Below are 13,372 nucleotides of genomic sequence, written 5' to 3'. Positions count from 1 at the left end.
TCCTCTGATGCTGCTTGGCCTGCTGCGTTCATCCAGCTCTACACCTTGTTATCTCAGATTCTCCAGCATCTGCAGTTCCTACTATCTCTTTCGCGATGAAGGCTTCTGTAGTCGAATGGCCAACCCTGTAAATCTATTGAGAACAGCGACAGTTGTGTCCTTTTTACATGAATTACTTGCAATGTTGTTCCGGGGGCAATATTTTCTTACCCCTTCAGGTGACCCCACCTCTCCCAGAAGTTGTTGGCTCCACAAATGTATGATTTGGGAGTAGGAGCAGCCCATTCAACAAGATCAAGGCTGATCAGCCTGTGGCCTCGACTTCACATTTCTACCACCCACCGGTAACCATTAGCCTCCCTTGTTAGTCAACAGTCTACCTCCACTTTTAAAATATTCAATGTCTCTGCCTCCACCACTTTCTGCAGGTGAAAGAAATCTTTTTATCTCTCCAACCTCGGGGAGAGAGAGAGAGAAAAATCCTCATCTCCCTCTCGAAGGGGAGACTCATTTTCAAACTGCAACTTCTGTCTTGGTTTTCCCCACAAGGGGAAACATCCTTTCAAAACCCAGCCTGAGCCTGACCCTTCTGTGATACCCTTTTACTCGTGTGCGTGATATAGACGATAACTAATTGTCTCCTCTCCCCCTCGATTGTGGAGCACTGAACCAATCGGTACAGCTGAAAACAACAAATGCTGGAGATCACAGCGGGTCAGACAACATGCATGGAGAGAGCAAGCTAACGTTTCGAGTGTAGGTCGCTCTGATGAAGACTACAATGTATCCTCTTTTTGAGAGTCTAGGTGGCTCTCTGATGAAGACTCGAAACGTTAGTTTGCTCTCTCTCTCTCCGTGACTGCTGTGATCTCGAGCATTTGCTGGTTTTTTTGCACAGATTGCAGCATCTGCGGTAATTTGCTTCTACAATTGGCGCAGCCTTTGTCCCTGTAAGTCTTGATCTGTCCACTAGGAGGTGCTGAGATCACAGCTACCACAAGCATGGTCAGCAGATTGGTCAGCCAAGGACTGGACATATGCCAATCCAGGGACAATGGCAGTACAAGGTCCAAAAACAATTATGTTTTCTCAGCAAACATTAGCCACAAATATTAACTAGACATGATGCACAATAGCTACCATTTCATTATTTAGCAAATTGCAAAGTGTTCTTTTGCCAGTATTTATTTTGGGGCAATACAAATTCACAAGATGCTAAAAGTGACTCAGTGGTAAAATGTCGCAACGATTGGCCATTAGGGATGATACAATTGTTAACGCGATCGCTCTCCAGTTTGTAGAAAAGCAGCAGCAGTGAGAAACCAAGAGGCTCTCAAAGAGAAGTAGAAATCTTCTCCCCAAAATGACTGGTGTATGAGGGCTTGGGGAACTGGGGGAGGCAGTCAGTTTAATTTTTCTGCATCAAGATAGACAGGCCTTTGATAAAGTAGGGTATCAAGGAATTTGGAGCAAAGCCAGGTACGGTAAATAGGGTTAAGGCACTAATCAGGCATGATCTAGTTGAATGGCAGAACAGACTTTGAGTTTTGAATGGCCCTCTGTTGTTGCAATGAATGTAACCTTGTACGTATTTAAAGCCTTAATTTACTAGTCAGTTACGTATTTAGTCGTTGTTCGGTTCTTAAATGCACTGATGTGGAAATGAACCAGACTGACAGAGCAGGAAGATCGTTAAGATAGATCCCAGACCTGTGCTAAGTGAGGTGATCTCACCAGAACTGTCAGGAGGTTGGGGTGGGGTGGGGTGGGGGGAGGCTAGCAAATTTAGTATTTTATCCAGACTTTCTGTTCCACTAAAGAATTCAGTGGGAAACTAAATGGGACTCTTGGAAGTTATTTTTCCCTGATATTGATTTTTGGTTGAAATATGAACGGCGTGACTCCATCAGACATCTACGGGAAGGGCTTGGGTGACCTCCAGTCCTGTAGCGACATCAGGAATTCAGCATTGTTTTGCTTTCCTGAGTCTGTTTGATTGACATGGTGCCTGCAATGAATCATCGGTGACGCTATCACTGAAAAACAAAGAGCTCATAATCAAAACCAGCAAAAGTCCCCAGTAAAATTCCTTCAGCCATTCTATACGACAAATATTATACATGATACTATTGTAGCATAATTTTCTTTACATTCTCTGATGGCTTTTGCTTACCAGCTTCCCTGAGCCTGCTAGCACACGTGCCTGTTGTTATCAGGAGGATCTGAGTCCCAATCAGAGACTTCAGCTGACACTCCACTGCACTTTTGGAGGTGTCATCTTTTAGATGGGACACTAAATCTGAGGGTCTGCCTGCCCTTTCAGGTGGGTAAAAGATATCCCATGGCACTGCATTGGTGAAGAACTGGCAGGTTCTCGCCAAGGTAAAAGCCAATATTTATCCCTCACCGAACATCAGTAAAACAGATTATCATGTTTTTATCACGTTTCTGTTTGTGGGAGCTTGCTGTGTGCAAGTTGACTACTGTGTTCCTTGCATTACGACAGTGGTTACACTTAATTGGATGCAAATCTTTTCTTTCTTATGTTCCTTTTTCTACTGTCCAAGAAACTATCCCCCAGACAGGATTTGTAAGGTGCCAAGCAATAAGGTATTCGAAGACAATGGATTTCTCTTCTGAAGCTTTTCTCCCTCAGTCCATTGTTAACTGTTGCCATGGAGTATGGCTGCCATACACATTGGAATATGATTTTTCTATGTTCTTTTTTGGAGAATGTCTGCATCAATGGCAAGGCCAGCATTTGTTGTCCATACTTAATTCTTTGTCCTTGAACCAAGTGTCTCACTGGGCCATTCAGTGGGCACTGAAGATTCAACCACAAAGGGCAGTAGGTCTGGAGTTACGTGTAGGCCAGACTAAGTGAGGATGGCAGATTTCTTTCTCTGAAGGACGTCAGTGAACCTGGTGGGTTTTGTCTGACAATCAATAGTTGTCACAGTCACCATCACTAGGAGCTTTCAATTCCAGACTTTAGATATTCCCAACCAACATCTTCAGACATATTGTGACACAAATGTAGAGTGAGTGGGACTTGAGCAGATGTGTCCTAGTAGGGATACTATCACTGCACACAGGAACTGCTCAATTAGAGGTTTCATTAATTGAATTTAAATTCCACCAGCTTCCATGGTAGGATTTGAACCTATGGCTCAGAGAATTAATTAGCCTGCCCTTTGGGTTTTTGATCCAGTGACAATATCACTGCACCACAGTCGCCCCCTCAATGCAGCCAAATATATTCTTCTCCCAGGTGTTTCTAAGTTGTGCACAATCTCTATCTGAAGAAAAGTATATTTCCTTTTAAAGGCAGAAATTTCCATTTCCTCAGAAAAAGAATGCTGCTCATCTATTTTAAAGCTGGTTTATTTGCTTTTGCTATGTGCTGTCCTGCAGTGATTTCTCCCTGCGGTAAGTTTCTTTCAGGAACTGGTGACAGATCTTTTTTAAAACAAACAGTGATGTCAGGGTAATAGACTGTCTGTCTTCTGTTTCCTTGACCGCACAGTCCTGATGATGTAATTCTTTGGGGTCAAGGGTTACCTGACATCAATTGTCCCTCAGGGTCAAAGGCTAGTGATGCTCCGAACTCTCGTCCCTTGTGCCTTTTCTGCAAGTGCTTTCTGCTTACTCCGTCCCCACTGCGTGGAAACTTCAGGTGATTTTCCTAATTGAAACAGAGTTAGAGGAAGGGGGAACCAAGAAAATAGCAGGTAGTGGTGTGATTTGAAGAAGATATGTTGAGTTATCCCTAGTATTCTGACCAATATTTATCTTTCAACTGGCCAGCAATATCCATCACAAACCCACCGACTCCCAGTTACTTTGGCCATACATCCTCACACCCTGCTTCCTGTAAAGACTCTATTCCATTCTCCAAGTTTCTCTGTCTCTGCCACATTTGTTCTGATGATACCAGCTTTCACAAGGGGACCTCTGAATGTCCACCTTCTTCCTCAGCCAAGCATTCCCCAGCACTGTGGCTGACAGGGCCCTCAGTTGGGTCTGACCCATCTCCTATCCTCACCTCCTCTCTTCCCTCCCACAGTAGTGATAGTGTCCCCCTTGTCCTCACTGACCATCCCACCAGCATCCACATGCAGAGGATCATTAGTTGCCATTTCGGCCTCCTCCAGAAGGATACCACAACCAGTCAGATATTACCCTCCCCTTGTCAGGCTTCCACAGGGACCGTTTCTTCTGGGACACCCTAGTCCTTCTTCACTCCCAACATCTCCTGTCAGCCTCACGGCACCTTCCCATGTAATCACAAAGGTGTAATACATGCCTGTTTACTGCCTCCCGCCTCACTATCCATGGCCCCAGACACACCTTCCAGGGGAAGCAACAATTTACCTGCACTTCACTCAATCTAGTCAACTGTATTCGCTGCTTACAATGAGGCCTCCTCTACACTGGGGAGACAAAGCGTAGACTGGGTGACTGCTTCTGAGAACACCTACATTCCATCTGCAAAAATGACCTTGAGCTTCCAGCTGCCTGCCACTTTAACACACCACCTTGTTCCCTGGCCAACATCTGTGTCTCGGACTTTTTGCAGTGGTCCAGCAAAGCGCAGCACAAACTGGAAGAACAACACTTCATTTTCTGCATGGCAACCCTGCAGCCTTCTGGATTTAATACCTAATTCAATAATTGTAGGGCCTGATCAACTTCTCCCATGTCCTTACCCTAACTCCCACACACCAGGCTGTGTCATCATGTGAACTGCTACCATAACCAACCCATTGTCAGCCACTAATGGTTTCCATTTGCAACTATTGATTCTCCCAGGCTGACCTTTACCCCTTCCTTTGTCTGCCTAACTGTTTTTTTCTCTCTCTGCTCTCCATCCCCACCTGTCGTAAACTCTCCACCCCCATCCCACCCTATCTTTAGCATATATACCAACCTTTTCTGATCTGAAATCAGTTCTGAAGAAGGTCACTGGACCTGAAATGCTTTCTCTCCACACATGCTGCCAGACCTACTGAGTATCTCCAGCAATTTCTGTTCTTGTCACTAAAATTGATTGTTTGGTCATTATTGTATTGCCATTTGTGGGAGTTTTCTGAGTGAAAATTGGCTGCTGTAATCAATGGTGTTTACACTTCAGAAGTATGGCCGTAAGTCCTTTTGAGATGATCTAAGGTTGTGAAAAGTGCTATGTAAATGTAAAATGACGCCTCAGGAAGTGCAGCACTCCCTTCATGCTGCAAGCCCTGAAATGTCAGCCTAAATTATATTCTGACATTTCTGGCAAGGGACCTGAACACACAAAACTTTGACTGCGACGTGAGAGTGCTATCCATTGAGGCAAGGTTTGAAGTGAACCTAAAGTTTTATAGGGCAGAACACTGACAAAGATTGCAAAAGGTAGCAGCAAAGATCGAACTGATGAAGATCTAATGATGACATGATGCTAAATCTGGATTTGAATAAAAGGACAGAGGGTACTCCCTAACACATTCCCACCTTGGAGGGATTTATCCAAAGATGGACAAGCCAGTTTTCCTATCTGCTCCGTGCAGGAATGCATCCAATTAGTGCAATTAAGGGACTTCTTCCACTGGCAATAATTTACGAAAACTGGTGTGTTGAGCCACACCCCCTGGTGAGTTGGACCTGTGGCTGGGTTAAACTAGAACTTCCTATTGTGGGTGCACTGGACCTGTGGTGAGAAGGCATTCAATACAATCTTCTCAATGGCAAGTAATTTAGGGTTAGGGTTAGGATCCCTAATGCTGGCCCAGACAGTAAAACTGCAAATAAATTTTGGAAACAGACTAAGGTTTGCTGAGGCTGCAGACTCAGTTAAGGCAGCCTCAGACTGGCCAGGCTCCTGGCCCATCAGGAAAGGAGACCCAATCACTGCACCAAGGGGGAAGGAAGGCTGCACTCATTTTCCTTTCTAGATTTCCCTTCAAACCAATTGCCCTTCAAGCCACTTCGTTTCACCTTTTCTACGTTGGCAAATGAGGTGCCTTTATGTTGGAGTGTCATTGTGCTACAGCCTTGGCATTACTCACATCTCATGGAGGGGCCTCAGATGGGGAGTATGGGAAGCCTGTAAGCCACCCTTTAATAGGACAATGAGGTTTGAGGTAACTGGTTTGGAAGTCACCTCCTAGAAGGTTACGCCTGTGGACATGCTACTTTGGGCTGACAAGTAGCAAGTAGCATTCATGCCACACTAGTGTCAGGCTCCAACAGGGGAGAATCTAACCATCAATGCTTCACATTCAATGGCATTACCATCACTGAATTCCCCCACTATCAACATCTGGGTGTTACCATTGACCAGAAAATCAACTAGACTAGTCATATAAATATAGTGGTTACAAGAGTGGATCAAAGGCTGGGAATTCTGCAGAATGCAACTCACCTCCTGACTCCCTAAAACCTGTCGACCATCTACAGGACACAAGTCAGGAGTGAGATGGAATACTCCCCACTTGCCTGGATGGTGCAGCTCCAATGACATTCAAGAAGCTTGACATCATTCAGGACAGAGCAGCCTGCTTGATTGGCATCACAGCCAAAAACATTCACTTTCTCCATCACTGACACTCAGTAGCAGCAGTGTGTCCCATCTTCAAGACACACTGCAGTAACTCATCAAACCACTTAGTCAGCATCTTCCAAACACACGAGTATTTCCATTGAGAAGGACGAGGGCAGAAGGTTACGTGGGAACACTACCACCTGCAAATTCCCCTCCAAGCCACTCACCATCCCGACTTGGAAATGTATTGCCAGTCCTACAGTGTTGCTGGGTTAAAATCCTGAAACTCCTTCCCAACAGCATTGTGGGTGTATCTGCACCAGATGGACTGCAGTTGGTCAAGAAGGCGGTTCATGACTACCTTGGTAAGCATAATTAAGGATGGGCAATAAATGTTATCCTAGCCAGCAGTGCCCACATCCTCTAAATGAATAAAAAAACACTGCGGTCATGGGGTCAGAGTAGATCAGGAACCCATACGATCTCTTTGCCCTCTGTCCTTGACAGGAGCCAACACCTTGTGGCCACTCCATTCCCAAAATTAATTTCTCTCTCTTTTCCTTCCACCAACTATCTAATCAATTCCTAAACGTTGACATGGTCTCTGCCTCAATCACCAGGAGCTCAATCGACAACCTCACTGATCTTACAGTAAGAGAAATTTATCCACAGCACGACCTGCTGTGACAGTATTGGGGAAAGTTGTTTCCACAACACACCAGCATTCCTTCCATTCCTCACACAAGCCAGTTAAAGACAGAACTGTCAGGACGTGTTGATATTAGCACCTTTTTGTGTTCGGTTGTATATAAGCAAGCATTCCTCAGCAACCACAAAACAAACCCACCTGTCCCGTGGTAATGCATTATATTGCAAACATGTCATTCTTCTTGCCTGCTTCGTCCTCAATGTGTTGAAATGAAAACTCATCATTTACTCTCCTACTGTAATCTGTTCTTTCCCTTGGCACAAAAGCCCTCTGGCTCTCCCTAGTCTTCTCTTGCTCCTTGTACCTACAGGCTTTTCAATCCAAAGTTGGCATTATCTCAGCATTAGTTCTTCATTAATTTGATCGTCTCTGTTACTTTTCACAACCTTGGTCAGTATCTTATTCGAGGGCCCTTCAAACCTTGCAAAATAACTCCACAAAGCCGAAATCCCTTCAACAAGCCACCCTTTATTTACATATGCATAGTACATGACACTGACACTGCTAGCTCAGAGCTGGCTCCTGTTCTAATCTGTCAGCCAGGACTCCCTGATTGGACCAGGTTAACAGCCTCAATCAGGAAACTCATATTCTATGAGGTCCACTTGGCTGAATGTGTTCCAATGTCTCACCTTTAGTAGATAATACTCTCAACTCATAGTCAAAAAGCTGTGGGGTTGAGTCTCACTCCAGAGAGTTGAGGATTTAATTTAGGCTGGCACTCCAGTCCAGTGCAGGGAACGCTGCACTAGCTGAGGTGTTGTGTTTCAATAAGGGCCAGCCTTTGTTGTGAATGCCGGAACACTGTGATGCAGTGTGATGCCACCACCCAGGGACAGAGTGGCAGCTGCATGTCACAAAGATGGCACTGCCAATGTAATCACATCGTGGTTACACACACTGTAAGATTTCGGCTGTTTGAGGCTTCTCTTTGTTCTAAGCGACTGCTTTCACCCCAGCCCCATGTCATAGACTGAACCGACGCAAGGAACCTGGACAGGGCACAAGAAGTGGCCGAGGTAGCACAGAGGTATTGGTCATCACTTCTAGTAAACTGAAAGGGTGGGGCAGTCTGTGCTTGCACACTTGCTGAGGTCCTGTGCACAGAATGTGGTGATGTCAGCAGAATCTGTGCAGACACATCTTGCTGCGGTCAGCTGCTTTCATCAGCTCCATTTTATTGGCAACCTTGGAATATTTATTCTGTCCTCTTCCAACTTTCACAACCTCAGCTCATCCCAAGAGGATTTACAGCCAATGAAGTTCAAGGTAAAGTCACCGCATTCCAGGATTGCTAGAGGAGAGTGGACCTGGTGGTGGTTTATAAACAGCCACATGAGGGGAAGAGTTTGCGAAGGAAAGTTTTTCATAGCAGCCTCAGTTATTGCGGGAATTGAACCCATCCCTGTGTATCTCAAGCCAGCTGTCCAGCCAACTGAGCTACTGACCCCTCGTTTCTGAGATGTAGTCTGACTGTTCTAGTATAGGAAACACAGCTTGCTTTAGTTTAACTTCTCATCCAGAAGACAGTGTAATACTCCCTCAGTGTTCCACAGGGAGTGTCAGCCTAGATTTTGTGCTTGAGCCTCCAAGTTAAGATGATTTACCGTTTAAAAGCAGGACATTTTCCTTTCAAGGTCTTTTGGTAATATCCTGTCTATGAATATAACAGAAGTGAAGGGACTGCAAAGGACCAAACAGGCCACTAAAGCTTGTCCCTCTCTGCCTGTCCAGTGTCGACTTTATGTGTTTAGCTGTTTGCTGTCACTCACTTTATGAAGGAATGATCCAGCGCCCAGCTGAGCACAGTTCAACCGGAAAGAGAAACAAAACGAATGTTATCAGGCGACTTATTCAGCAGGGAAGAGGTGGCAGCTATTAGTTCATCAAGCAACACTGCAACACAGGAAACATGTTGAACCAGATTTTACTTCCTTCCAATAAATGTGCCATTTCCTGTTGGGGGATGGATCCACAGGGGCTCGCCAGTGATTGTTGTTACAGGCGTTGGAGGAGGTTGGGAGAGGTGTGGGTTGGTATTTGACTGTGAAGATATCATGTGCCATTCTGCCCTGATTGAATAACCACTCCCAGAATATTTCAAACATACAAGATCCTCTATGGGGGTGTGTGAAAAGGATGTTTTTTCTTGTGGGAAAACCTAGAACCAGATCTCACTGTTTAAAAATAAGGGGTCAGCCATTTAAAACAGAGATTTCAGGGTGTTTTTGTTTCTTGTATAGAGAGTCGTGTAACTCTCTTCCCCAAAAGGCATTGGACACAGTGTCTTGGAATGTTTTTTAGGCAGGGTTAGAGAGATTCCTGCTAAGTGGGGCTGGGGTGAATAGGGGAGTGGGGGGGTGAAATGTAATCGAAGTGAGCAAGAACATGGATTTGAGGTTACAATCACGATTTTATTGAATGGTAGACCAGCCTCTGGGGACTGAAAGGCCTCCTCCTGTTCATTATTCCTATGTTTGTATGTTCAATTGAAAGCAGGATCCAAGGTTGATTGTTTGAAAAAAAATCAAACCAAAATATATTTGGTTATGCCTGTAGTTTCCTTCTATCTGCCACCTCTTTCACTCTGTGAGGTCCCCACGACTGACTGCTGGTCACTGTGTGGTAAAAGGTAATGTCGAATTAGTCTTACCAGACTATTGGGCTGCTCTCTAATTAGAGAGAGAGAGAGAAATAACCAGTGATCATTTAACTTGAGGGTCACTACGTCTCAAACAAGGGGGAGAGTTTGAGGAGGAGAGTCCTTCATGGTAATCTTAGCCAGTGTAGGAATTGAACCCGTACTGTTGGTATCACTCCACATTCCAAACCAGTCAACCAGAGCAACAGAAAGAGATTAGGGTGACCAGATCTCTCTAACACCTAGTGCTGAACCACACAGTTCTGTACAAACTGACTATAAATTTATACATGATCACACCGATAGTCCTGCATTATTTAGAATCCACCACCACAAAAAAAAAAGCCTGCACCTGGAGGAGTAGAAGGGAGTGGGATGATGGGAGGAATTAAACGTTTTAACATTTAACAGCAGTCTGGCCCTGAAAGAGAAATGGCTGATGCACAAATGACTTCATAGAGATCCTTAAAACGATGGAGGGGTTTGAAGAAAAGTATTCCCATTTGTTGAGAAGAGCAAAACTAAATAATAACCACTAAGAATCAGACTGGTCACTCAGAAGGAATCTTTTTACACAATCAGTGGTGGGAATGTGGAACTGTCTCCCACAAGAAATGGTTGAGATGAATAACTGGACTGGTTTTCAGGTGAAAATAGACAAATACAAAAGGAATAGAAAGACATTCTCCAGGGGCTTGACAGGGTAAATGCTGAGAGGATATTTCCCCTCATGGGAAAGTTCAGGACCACAGAGCATAGTCTCAGACAAAAATGGTGACAATTTAAGACTGAGATGAAGAGGAATTCCTTCTCTCAGTGGGCTGTGAGTCTTTGGAACTCCTTGTTACAGAGATCTGTGGGGGCAGAGTCCTTGTGTATATTCAAGGCTGAGATAGATTATTGATCAGTCAGGGAATCAAAGATTATGGGGAAAGGGCAGGAAAAGTAGATGTGAGGAATGCTGAATCAGCCATTATCCTGTTTAATAGCAGAGAAGGCTCAAGGGACTGAATGGCCTATTTCTGTTTCTATTTCTTATGGACATGCTGATGAGGTAAGAGGCTCAGACTAGAATGAAGAATCCTCAAATCCCTACAGTGTGGAAGCAGGCCTTTCAGTCCATTGAGTCCACACCCTCTGAAGAACATCTCCCGAGACCCTCCCCCCCACTCTATCCCTGTAACCTTGTACTTCCCACGGCTAATCCTCCTAGCCTGCACACTATGGGGAATTTAGCATGGCCAATCGACCTATCTTGCACATCTTTGGGCTGCGGGAGGAAACTGGAGCACCCAGAGGAAACCCACACAGATACATGGAGAATGTGCAAACTCCACACAGACAGTCACCCGAGGGTGGATTTTAACCCAAGTCCCTGGCACCGTGGGGCAGCAGTGCTAACTATTGAGCCACTGTACCACCCTGGTGATGTTGAAGCTGGGTGGGATGGCTGGGATGAGGAAGGTGCTGATGAGGATCAGGACTGGGATGAGGAAGGAAACTCGTTTGAAGTCAGGTGAATTGGATGGGGCTTGAACGGTCTCTTTCTGGCCTTTAAATCCATTCAATTCAGGGACTGCAGTTCCTTAGATTTAGATTTCCAGACACCCACCCTCTCTTAAAAGATTAATGCATTGTTAAAATAAAAAAATGCAAGATGAAAAATGGACAGGAAGACTATGCAGGAAGCTCATTACAGATAGAAAAGTCAAGAGAGAATAGCATTCAGCTTTGCAAACTGCAGCCCTGCCTCTCACCATTCTTTACTGTAAAGTGTAAGCATTTCAAGCATTGTAATGCATTCCAGTGGTTGTTTTTTTAATTAATCAAAATACTTGGAGTGGGGTGATTTTTCTCTGTTGGTTTTAAGGATTATTGTGGCTAAAAGTGGGGGTGTCTATCATGACTCATGCGCTATATTGGTGTCACTGAGTGCTGCCAGGATAATTTAGTAAAGAGGGTCACAAGTCTCTCCACTGCCACCTAGTGCTCAATCATCCCATAACAAGACAAGGACAAAAACTGGATCCCTGTGTTCTGGTTTGAAACCGTTGTGTACTATCAAAGCACAGTGTTGGTGTTTTGCTCTATTTTAAATGGGATGACACTGATCATTTGTACAAAGCTGAAAGCCTCATTAATGGTAACCTTCATTCAGTGGATAGTACTCTTGCCTTAGAATCAGAATCCCGAGAGTTTAATTCCATTCTAGAGTTGAATATATAATTCAGACTGACACTCTCAGTGAGATGTTGATAGTACTGCATTTTCGACCAAAGCCTAGCCTGCTTCTGTGGAAGGGTCTAAAATACCATGAGCCAATACTTCAGGGAAGCACAGGGAAGTTCTCCTTGGTGTCAAGCAACACATCGAAAGTAGGACAAAAACAAAAATTCCCGGAGAAACTCAACAGGTCTGGCCACATCTGTGGACAGAAAGCAGAGTTAACGTTTTGGGTGCAGCGACCTTTCCTGTAATGAAGGGTCATTGGACTCAAAACATTAACTCTGTTTCTTTCTTCACAGATGCAGCCAGACCTGCTGAGTTTCTCCAGCAATTTCTGTTTTTGTTTCAAATTTCTAACATCTGCATTTCTTTGTTTTACATTAAAAAGAGAAAATATTGTCATTGATCTCATAGCTGTGAGCTTAATATTTGCTTTTTTTTAATACTCTTATCCCTAATTGTCCTTGAAGTGAGTGCCATGCTTGGCCATCTCGGAGGGCAGTTTACATTCATCCACTTCAATGGGGGTTGGCAGTTAGGTGGAGGCCGGAATGGGTGTAATGATTGTAATAAGGTCAGCCAGCTGGACCTCACAGAATATGCATTATTTCACTGGGTAAGGATGTTGGATGTGCAGCGTAAGTTGATAGGCCATGCTAAATTGCCCATAGTGTCCAGGGACATGTAGGGATTAGCCAAGAGAAATGCAGAATTACAGGGATAGAGTGGGGGTTGGGATGCTCATCAGAGGGTCAGTGTGGACTCAGTGAGCTGAATGGCCTGCTTCCACACTGTAGGGATTCTATAATGCTATGACTAGTGAATTAGATGGGTTTTTATAAACAATCACAGTCACCATCACTGAGACTAGCTTCCAATTCCGCGTTTTTATTAATTGCTTTAAATCAATGTAAATTCCAATACGGTAGGAGCAGGATTTAAAGCCATGTACCCAAAGCATTGAAGTGCATCTATCGATGACTAGTTTAGTGACATTACCATTATGCAACTAGCTCCCCTCAATGAAGCAGCATTTCCATTAGTTCCACTCCTCCCTGCTCTTTCACATTCACACTGCAAGTGTCTCTGTTTTGATTATTTGTTCAATTTCCTTTCAAATGTTTTAGATCTTTTTCCGCTGCTCTTTACCGGAATCACAAAAGAACAAAGAACAAAGAACAAAGAAAATTACAGCACAGGAACAGGCCCTTCGGCTCTCCAAGCCTGCGCCGATCCAGATCCTCTATCTAAACCTGTCGCCTATTTTCCAAGG

The 13,372-nt window shown here is 44.4% G+C and overlaps 1 protein-coding gene across 1 annotated transcript in view; it reads right to left on the bottom strand.

The window, feature by feature from the left end:
• The window catches only part of nuak2 (NUAK family, SNF1-like kinase, 2), a 53,386-nt gene extending 49,247 nt beyond the window's left edge, over positions 1-4,139 (bottom strand). Inside the window, exon 1 of the mRNA XM_048611804.1 lies at positions 4,046-4,139. Coding sequence (XP_048467761.1) covers positions 4,046-4,139 — 94 coding nt within the window. The remainder of the gene's footprint in view (positions 1-4,045) is intronic.
• Positions 4,140-13,372: the final 9,233 nt, after the last annotated feature.

Source organism: Rhincodon typus, chromosome 25, assembly GCF_021869965.1.
Source record: "Rhincodon typus isolate 14 chromosome 25, sRhiTyp1.1, whole genome shotgun sequence".
In the NCBI taxonomy this organism is placed as follows: Eukaryota; Metazoa; Chordata; class Chondrichthyes; order Orectolobiformes; family Rhincodontidae; genus Rhincodon; species Rhincodon typus.
Note: the sequence above shows the minus strand (reverse complement) of the source record. Positions and strands in the feature narration are given on the sequence as shown.